Source organism: Pteronotus mesoamericanus, unplaced genomic scaffold (genome assembly GCF_021234165.1).
Source record: "Pteronotus mesoamericanus isolate MK-2021 breed Mesoamerican mustached bat unplaced genomic scaffold, CSHL_Meso_final contig_56, whole genome shotgun sequence".
NCBI classification, from domain to species: Eukaryota; Metazoa; Chordata; class Mammalia; order Chiroptera; family Mormoopidae; genus Pteronotus; species Pteronotus mesoamericanus.
This window is the reverse complement of record NW_026555201.1, coordinates 30,554,729-30,565,198: the sequence shown is the minus strand read 5'-3', so window position 1 is coordinate 30,565,198 and position 10,470 is coordinate 30,554,729. Positions and strand designations below refer to the sequence as shown.

The window sequence follows — 10,470 nt, the reverse complement described above, 5'->3', positions numbered from 1 at the left end:
ACAGGGTGCCCTGGCACTGGGCCTCGATTAGCAGAGGCCGGAAGGAGGAGCTAGGACTGGGGGCGGGGCTTTCACACGCGCACCCTCGGTTTCTTTAGTTCACCTCCGCAGCTCCCAGGTCTCCAGCAGCCACTCAGGGTTTATTTGTTTACAAGCGGATTACGTCAGCTCCTCCCCCTCTTCCTTGTCTCTAGACCGTCCCCCTGGCCCTTTCCCCCGCCCCCTGGCCCTTTTTCCCGCCCCCTCCGGCTCCGAATTTGCTTGCGTCACAATGGTGCGATCTCCGGATTGGCTGGGATCGGTCGTCACGCTCCAGCTACGCACTTCCTCTCCGTGGCACTATAAAAAGTGCCGCACGGTTCCCACATCTCTTCGACCCCCGGAGCTGGAAATGCAATTGTCGGGAGCTTCGGAGGCTGCTTAGCTGGAGGCGGAGGCGGCTGGGGAGTTCTGAGCGATGTGACCAGGCCGCCATCGCTCGTTTCTGCCTCTCTCCTGCCGCCTCCTGTCTCGAAAATAACTTTTTTACTATAAAGGGAAGAAAAAAAAAAAAGTAGCCGTCCGCCCCTCACGCCCTCTTCCTCTCAGCCCTCTGTCCTGCGAGGGAGCCCGGGGTGGCCGCTCCGCCGTCGGGGCCGCGCCACCGAGCCCCAGCCGCCCCCATGCATCCCTTCTACACCCGGGCCGCCACCATGATAGGTGAGATCGCTGCCGCTGTGTCCTTCATCTCCAAGTTCCTCCGCACCAAGGGGCTCACGAGCGAGCGACAGCTGCAGACCTTCAGCCAGAGCCTCCAGGAGCTGCTGGCAGGTGAGCGAGTCCCGGTGGGAAGGCGAGGGGTGCCTTGTGGGGTGCGGGCCCCACGATTCCGGGTGGAGCTGTCGGGGCGGCTGGAGCCTGGCAGTGAGTCGGGGCGGCCGACCTCGGGTGCAGCCGCGGGACAGGGACTGGCGCTCTGGGCGGCAGCTAACGGCGGGTCCTGGCGAGGGTTTGGGGGCTCGTCCGAGGCCCGTGGGGGGGGTCTCCCCATATGACTGGCAAACGGAAGGGGAGAAGAAAACAGACGCACAACAAAGAAACTATAGGCAACTAAGGCGGGAGTTGAGGTCCTGGGACATTCATCGGTTATGGGGACAAAGAAGCGACAAGGTTGGGGTTGGTTCCGCGCCCCCCCCCCCCCAGTCCAACCGTAGCGTGCTCGGTGACCTGTTCCGGGATGGGAAACCGCCCCGCTGTCCGGGAGCCAGCCCGGGACGGACGTACCTTCTCCCGGGCCTCCTACTCCTGCCCATTAATCATCGGATTTGTCACCGGTGCAATTACAGCCCTGCCCAGAGCGTGGTTTAGGATTGCTTGTTTTTCTTCCCTTCGGGGTTAACAGTCCGGTTGCGCTTCTCTCCTCCAAAGCCATAAACCCCATTGTATGCGGGTGGGGTGGAGAAAGTACAGATTCCCGCCTGGCCACCACTGCTGACCGAGGCCGCGCGCTTAATTACTGTTTTTGGCGGCTCATCCGATTGATTGGTTCCTGTGAATTGTTTTGCCCGTACTACTGTATTGTTTCTAAAATCCGGCTGCTCATTTCCCATCTCCGCACACGCACAGCAGCGAAGGCAATGCTGGACATTTATAAAAAAAGTTGATAGTTTTCATTTTCACCCCTCAAAGGAACTAGCGGGAAAAGGAAACTACAGCGGGAGCTAACAGTTACCATCTAAGCATTATTTCTCTGTTCTTTTTCTTCTCTAGAACATTATAAACATCACTGGTTCCCAGAAAAGCCGTGCAAAGGATCAGGTTACCGTTGTATTCGCATCAACCATAAAATGGATCCTCTGATTGGACAAGCAGCACAGCGGATTGGACTGAGCAGTCAGGAGCTGTTCAGGCTTCTCCCAAGTGAACTCACACTCTGGGTTGATCCCTACGAAGTGTCCTACAGAATTGGAGAGGATGGCTCCATCTGTGTGTTGTATGAAGCCTCGCCAGCAGGAGGTAGCACTCAAAGCAGCACCAATGTGCAAATGGTAGACAGCAGAATCAGCTGTAAGGAGGAACTTCTCTTGGGCAGAACAAGCCCTTCCAAAAACTACAATATGATGACTGTATCAGGTTAAGATATAGTCTATGGATGGATCATCTTTTAATGGATGGATAAATTTGATTTTTGCTTTGGGTGGGCTCCTCTTGGGGATGGATGGATTATGGAATTTAAATCATGTCACAGCTGTGAAGATCTGGCACAAGATAGAGTGGTAAAAAAATTTTTTTAAAGTGACAGTGCCATAGTTTGGACAGTACCTTTTAATAATTTAATAGCCTGTGAGTCCAAGTACATTATCACTATTTGCTAGGGAGTGAAGTCCTAGGGTGGTTTCAGTTTCTCCCAGAAGTTATACCAAAATTTTTACATCAATCCCTTTAATGCAAATCTGTATTTCAAAGAACTGTTCTCTGCCGTAGATCTTGCAGAGGAAATTTGCACTATTACACTTGAAAATTGTTAACTTTTTGGCAGCTGAATAGGAAAGCTCAACATGTTAAACATGGTAGTCCTGGAAATTTTATGGCAAGACTTTTACCTAGCACTTAAATATGTATAAATGTACATAAGACAAGCCTAGTAAGCATGACCTGGGGAACTGGTCAGACCTTGTATTGTGTTTTTGGCCTTGAAAGTAGCAAGTGACCAGAATCTGCCTTGGCAACAGGCTTTAAAATTTAAGACCCTTAAAAAGACACTGTCTCAACTGTGGTGTTAGCACCAGCCAGCTCTCTGTACATTTGCTAGCTTGTAGTTTTCTAAGACTGAGTAAACTTCTTATTTTTAGAAAGTGGAGGTCTGGTTTGTAACTTTCCTTGTACTTAATTGGGTAAAAGTCTTTTCCACAAACCACCATCTATTTTGTGAACTTTGTTAGTCATCTTTTATTTGGTAAATTATGAACTGGTGTAAATTTGTACAGTTCATGTATATTGATTGTGGCAAAGTTGTACAGATTTCTATATTTTGGATGAGAAATTTTTCTTCTCTCTATAATAAATTGTTTCTTATCTTGGCATTTTAATCAATCTCTTGTCATGATTATAGAGGTTCAGCTAAAGAAATACATTTCTCAGAAGACTTAGGTCCTTTAAGCTGTGTGAATGTCAGTTACACACTGGTCATGCTGAAGAACATTTATTTGATAAGGAGTGAAGATCTGTATACATATTTAGATATTACAGGAAACACCGGGTTAAGTTTTTAAAAAAATCTCTAAAGTCAAAACATGGACATATTTCCAGGCCAAATGCATGAAATGAGGATAAGAGACAAAAGGTAACACCTACCAAAAAAGATATTCAAAGGATTACATTTCATTGCTTCCCAGTTGAAGTGAAGATACAATGTTTCATTTTGACCCACCTTTGAAAAACAATTATTTTGCCCCCAAGGATTCATTGTTCAATTAAAAAATCCTGGGGCAGATGACCCATAGTCTTACAGAACAGGCTAATCACTACAGAGAGATTGGGTGCTTTTTGCTTTTCATCAGCTGCAAGATTTACATAAATCACTTAAGCTGGAATTCAACAAAAGGTATGTTTATAAATTTTTACTCTCAAAAGTTCTAATGCTGAGTTTTTGATTCCTCATTTTCAAACTTATATTTCGGTTAAATCCTAAGAGCCTAAATGAAATAACATTTCTGGAGTGTAGATTCCCTCCACTACCCCATACGATAGAGACTTGGTAATTCTTTGACTGTAGAGGATAACATGGTTTTTTTCTACTCGGTTAAGTAACTTGCCACTTAGCAGCCTTTGTAAATTTTTTTTGGTATAAGTGTCAACATATTTACACTGGAAATACACAATCTAAGTTACTTAAAATCAGTAATCCTAAATAAATGAGGATTTATTTCTATCTGTAAGATTAAATTCTGATTTTGTAGGCTACACAGGAATACACAGCTAAAGCTGCAGGGATGTAGGATACAAATGTCCGTTCCTTTTGGCAGACCAACCTTAGGAGTTTGAAATATAACAACATACGGAAGGACTATTGTTGCCAATTACAGTTTTATTTTTCAGTCCGTTGTTTGGAAAGTCCCCCCAGTTTTTCAAACTTTAATTTACAATGAAACAATTGGTACTGTAGTGTAGTGTTTGCATAGGTCTCACATCAGTGCATATTATTACTGCATACCCACTGCATTTCATGTGGTAGGTCCTTTGAAGCTAGATAACTGACAAATGTACACAGCCTGGGACCTAAGGAGAGTGAGGATGACTTCAAGACGGTGACCAATGTAGTAGGGCTTTTTTGTCATAAAACCTTTTCTCAGATGGAGGATTGTTTTTGAAGATCTTCACATCAGACTTTTTAGTACTTTAAAAGACATTTGGTGGGAAGAGGACTTAAAAACATTTCGTTTTAGCATTCAGGTGATGTCTGGCATGTTAAGAGCTGTAAAGTTCCTCTTTAAAAGGCAAACATCACTGAGCCCTAGCATCCAGCTGTTTCCTGTGACTCTAACCGTACATTCCCCAGACAATTGTCTAGAGTACAGTAGCTGTTTGATATTTCTTGTTCATCGCTTCTGGGGAATGTTTTGCCTTGCTATTTTGATGAAAACTTTGAATGCTGTATGCAGATGTAGGTGTGTGCCAGGCCTGTACATGTAGTCATTTATACCAATTGTGTACTTGTAGTTTAATAGTGATAGAATTTAAAAGGCTTTTCCACTGCCTGAGTTAAAAGATAGCTTCTTAGAAATCATTTTGAGAAAAGATGTCTGCTTTCAAAACCATAAGGTGCCACTGATGCTAAGAATTCAGTTATTGGCAATAAGTTTAGGAATGTTACTTTCTGAGTTTTAACAGGTAGTTGTAAAATCATTTCCTCCATATGTCAATACTATCTTGCTCTAATGCTAAAGTGAGGCTTACAGTGGATTGTATGGCAAGCGTTATGCTAGTTTATGCAGGATAATGTGGCTGTTTTCCCTGCAATCTGGAATGGGAATCACATGTCCTTACCCTTAATTTTCAATTTTTCTGTAATAATAGACTGGAAAGGCCACCAGAAAACTGCTTTCTGGTACTGTTGCACAAGTGATTTCCGTAAGTCACTATAGCTCAGAAATTGTAAGTCATTTTATATAGGTGTTATAGGTCATGGAATTAATTGGCCTTCAAGTTAAAAGGAAGCAGTATTCCTGACTATCCTAGCATTTAAAGGTTTTCAGGCTTCCAATCTGAGGAACAAATACATCTGCTAGAGACTTTCCCCTCGGTTATTTTTTTTAACATTTTTTTGTTTCATTTTAATAGTTTATTTTTTATTGTGTTTTTTTTTCCCAATTAACATTTCTGATATTCCCTCTTTGCAGAAGAGAAATAGTATTTTGTTTATTGAATTTAAAGATATTTTCTCTCCCCTTTGCCACCTCTGTTTTTGATGATGTGATTAGATGCTGCTGATAAACCATGTGGGGAGAATTTGTCAATAGTTCTATCTATACACAAGAGACTTCAAAAAGTGTATTTTGGATTGTCTCAAACAATGGTTCCTTATTTTTCTGAAGGTATACTGACTGCAAATAGTCTAATATCACCTCAGTCTCTTAGGTGGAACTTTTGTATATGGCTGCCACCAAAATATGACAATGGTTTATTTTTCATGTAAAGTATGAAAAAATCTTTTGTAGTGAAATAGTTTGTACTACTGACCAAACTGAGCTGCTTAAGTGAGTCCTTAAGTCATATAGTACAAATAGGCCACAGGAATTTATGTTTTTGAGCTATAATTTCTGGTTACTTCTATAGATATTTATATTTTCTTCTAATAATAGCATAAAGTTAAGCAAGATGTTAAATTTTGTATTTCTGAGATGTTCCTAAACAAGTAAGCCTTAGATTGTATTAATAGTAAGGATTGATACCATTCCCTCAACAATTTGTGGAGTATAATGAACACCATTTTTTTTTACTGCAGTTTTAATTTGGTTTACTAATTTCTTGGCATCGTTCAGCGTGTCAAACAGGAATAGAAAAATGCTAAGACTTTCCGTCAAGTCATCGGAGTCTCAATTTTTTTTAATGCTTTCCTGTCGTCTCATGGTTGAATAGTCTTTCAAGGAACATTTTGGATTCAATTTCTGATTTTTATATGAGCCTTTTCGTGATATTTGTTACCATTTTAGTATTGAAGATACAGCAATTTTGGGGGGATGATGTACAATTATAAAGAGTAATAATGCTGAAGGATGAAGTTATTCGAGTCTAGAGTCAGATAAAAAGGGAAAGGATGGGGGAAATGAAAAGTGGGAAATGTAGTAGAGATGGAACCCTTTAAAGGTTTGGTAATACAAATGCATTTGCTGTGGTCATGTTCATCAAGAGAGGTTGGTGCAGCACAGTCTTTTGGCAGAAAGGTTGGCTAATGCTACTGTAGGGATTCTGTAATTCGTGAATCTGGGACAAAGTCTGCACTCAATTTGTGAACATGCAGGTCAAAGTGCTAGTAAGTTTTATGGCCCCTACTAAATGGAAACTGGGCTTGAGGGAGGAGTGGATGGTAACATGAGTAAATATACTCCTAAAGGTATTTTTGAAGAAATTCAAATATAGTGCTTATGCCTTCATCTCAGCATTTTATAAAGGGAAAATATTTTTTAAGCTGTCTTTTATAAACCACTCGATGACCATAGCCTCTGTCCTTTCACCTTTAAGTCGTGAAGGCCATTCATGACTCCGTTCCTCGTGCTAGAAGGATGATTAAGTATAGGCCAGGCATCCAGCATTGCAATAGGAATGAAAATAACAGAGGAGTTAACTGCATTCTTGTATTCGGAGAATATTACACCAAACGCTAATTATTATTTCAAATTGTAACACTGATAGAACACATGTACACCCGTGGGTATGTTTAATTTTAATAATTCCCTAAATAGGCCATCTCCAAATAATTTGTCATTCTTTTAAAATATTTTCACATGCATTTTTCATGTGTGTATAGAAAAGCACATGGTACCTTTTATAAACAAATATATTGGGGATATACTAAAAATTTTTTGACAGGGGTGTATAATCAAAAATGGTTAAAAACTCCATAGACCATCACCAAAGTAGATGAGTGTTTGCTCTCCCAAGAATAACTCATGATTGTTATATTCGTTAAGTGATAAGCCTTAAAATGAGAAGTTGTTGTACCAATCTGAAGAGGGTTGCCTTCTCATTTTAGTTTAATCTGCTTAAGTCCTTATTTGTAAAATTAAGACATCTTTTATAGCTGAGTGTTATACTATTTCAAAGTTCAGTGCTCCTATATATTAAACTATGTATTGTTATGTGTTGAAATTCACATTTTATGTGTTAGAAATTTCCTTTTTAAATGTTAAGGCTTTCGGGAACATTTTATTTTCATGGTTGCAAAAGAACTGAGTTAATGTAGTTTTTCATCAGTGATTAAATTCTTATTAACAACCATGGTTTAACCAGAAGTCCCCTGTATCTTTTTTCTCTTGTTCAGAGCAAACTCTAAATTTTTTAGGAAGCAAACATGCCTAACAAATTGAACTTTATTTGACAGGATTCTATTAATGGACATAAACTTAAAATGATAATATTTGAGAGTTACACTATGAACAGGATTGAATGCATTTTCCAGTCTTGATTTGTGGCAGTTTTGTCCTCAAAGTCAGTAGGCTAATTGGCATATTATTTTCCATAAGTTGCACTCGTGAGCCTTCACGTTACCAGTATATATTCTTATTTGACTTCCCCACACCTGAGTGAGCTTGGGAAGTAAGTCCATCAGTATTTTTTAATTTTTATTTTATGAATAGAAAACTGAGGTTTAAGGACTTTAATTTGCTCCAAAGCTAAAAAGCTAGTAAGTAGCTAATTCATAAATTGAACTCAGGCTTTTCTGACCCCAGAAGCCAAGCTCTTAACTATTGTTATATTGTGGCATGTGATTTATTTATCTTGTTTCCTGTTGTTGGAACATGCATGTTTTAACTTTTCATTGCTAGTTGGCCATCTTTGGTCATTTTCGTCCTTGAAACCCTTTCTATGTCCACCGGGCTTACAACAGACTTAAAACTAGGCTTGATTTAGGAGGCAGTTGGGATATGCTATAAAGAATACCGGTCTTGGACTCAGAAGAATGAATAGGAATCTAGGCCTGTACCAAGTACCAGCTTGTGACTTTGGACAAGTTGTTTACCTTTCCGAGCCCATCACTTCGTATGTAAAACTGGGGATAAAAATAAGTCTGTTGTCAAGCTTAAACATACAAAAATATGTAGTGATGAATGGTTGGATTCTTGGAAGTTCCAAGTTCTATATCATGGAGGAAAATATGGCAGATGGTTGTCTTGGTTTGGTGAACATTTGATGTTACTGTGATAGTGTTTAGAGTTTATTTGAAAGTCAGCTTTAGCCAATAGCTGCAAGAAATGTACTTGTGTTTTTGAAATAATATAGGAAGGAAAATGAACTACCCCCAATTTGAAGGATGGGAATAGATAACCCAGGCCTTGCATATTTGTTTTACAGACTTTCCTGAGCTGCGTCCTTAACATTGTGGTTTTCAGAGCTATTTTTTTCCCAGTAAAGCTAAAAAGGAAGAAATGCATCAGACCTATTGTCTATAGCGAAGTCACCTTGAGAGATGGAGTGACACTACCAATGTGTACAGCAATGCAGGCTTACACAGTACACATTTGCATTCATTATCTCGTTTAATCCTCACAACAGCTCTTTGCTATATAAAGTAAGTTGACTTTTCCCAGGGCTTTTAGCCCTTCCAGCTATTTGTATTTGGCCATGCTTTTGCAAGAGATTTTCAAACTGGTTTTCAAACAGAACTCAGTGGTTCTCAATCTCTTCTTAATCTAGAGTGGCATGAGTGCTTCCTTTACTGCAAAGAAAAGCAGCCTTTTTATAAAGTTATCAGTTTGGGTTTGAGTTTCTTCTTGTGATGTAACCTGATGCAACCTTCACTTGAATCACTAATAATGTAACTGATTTCTTCTCGTCCGTCATAAACGAATCATTGACCATGAGTTCTTTTTAGTTTAAACTCAGTTCCCTTTTGCTATGTGATGATATCTTCATTGAATAGTTTGCTGCTGGGTTGTATAGCATTACTGCATACCACAGTGAAGTAGGTACTTAGCCAGCAAAGCTTCTTGCTAATTTATTTTGCAATAGTATAGGAAACAAAGGGCCCCATTCTTAAAAGAACCTCAAGAGACTTATAGGCAAGATTCCTTTGAGCCTTTCAGAAGTCTTGCATCTTAAAGCCCTCATATAGTTCAGGCCCTGCTTGGAATTGTGTGTAGCCTTATAACTTAGTGAATGTGTTCCTATAATGTTTTAAGATAATAAGGTAAAAATAAGAGTTTGGAACTAATTAAAACAAGGTTTAGATGGCCAGTTTTGTCAGAACAGTTATTCCTTGAAACAGGAGTTATGGTTATAGAGTTAGGGATCGAGTGCTTATGTAATACTGAACCATTCGATAACAGCCCTCTGTCTAACTCCCGGATTCTTGCTTTTTCCCATTACCCTGTCCTTTAGAAGTCTTCTGGGATCCTTTCTAATGGTTAAAATATAATTGGTGTTTTGCCCTGTTTCCATCACATTCATTTGACAAACACTGAGTTCCTCTGTGTGCCCAGTACTATGCTAAGCACTGAGGTTGCAAAAATTGTCACCTACTCTGCCCTAAAGGACCTTAGAGACTAGTAGCAGAGAGAAAGTTACCAACAAATGTAAAAATTGGACCTGAGACATGCTAAGGAAAAGAAAGTGGTAAAGGGGTGTCCTGAGAGTCATAATAGATGCACCTACCCTAGAGAGGCTTCCCAGAAGAAAGGACACTTGAGCTGAGACCTGAAGGATGAGTAGGAATTTAAGTGAGAAAGTCAGGGAAGAGGGAACTGCACAAATCAGGCTAGAGAGAGTGCAGTGACTGGGGGAGACTGAAGGAAGACCAATGACGGGGGTGGAGAGGAATTAAGGAAGTGAGACCAAATGATGTGAGGCTTTATAGGTACAGTGACTATATAATTTGATAAGTTTATCAACCAAACTGTAACTCTTGAGAGTAAAACAAGTGCTATTAATAATTAAACCCAGACTATAAGCATCAGCCAGAACAGATAGTCATCTCACTTTCATATGTTAATAGTATTATCTCTGAATAAGGGCTCAGCAACCAGCAGTCTATGCTCTTCCCAGTGAATGTGTCAAGAGGTTAGAACAGCTTATCCAAAATTCATAAAGAACTTACACAACTTAACACCAAAAAACCCAAACAATCCAACTTAAAAAATGGGGCAAGGACCTGAATAGACACTTATCCAAAGAGGAAGTACAAATAGCCAATGGACACAGGAAAAGATGCTCAATGTCACTAATCATCAGAGAAATGCAAATTAAAACCACAGTGAAATAACACCTAACACCTGT

At 40.2% G+C, this 10,470-nt stretch overlaps 1 protein-coding gene across 1 annotated transcript; it reads left to right on the top strand.

The window, feature by feature from the left end:
* Nucleotides 1-374: 374 nt before the first annotated feature.
* On the top strand, nucleotides 375-3,068 carry BTG1 (BTG anti-proliferation factor 1). Its single transcript, XM_054580196.1, has 2 exons — nucleotides 375-810; nucleotides 1,750-3,068. Exons 1-2 carry the CDS (start codon nucleotides 663-665, stop codon nucleotides 2,115-2,117), a joined length of 516 nt encoding a protein of 171 aa, XP_054436171.1. The 5' UTR covers nucleotides 375-662; the 3' UTR covers nucleotides 2,118-3,068.
* The last annotated feature ends 7,402 nt before the right edge of the window (nucleotides 3,069-10,470 follow it).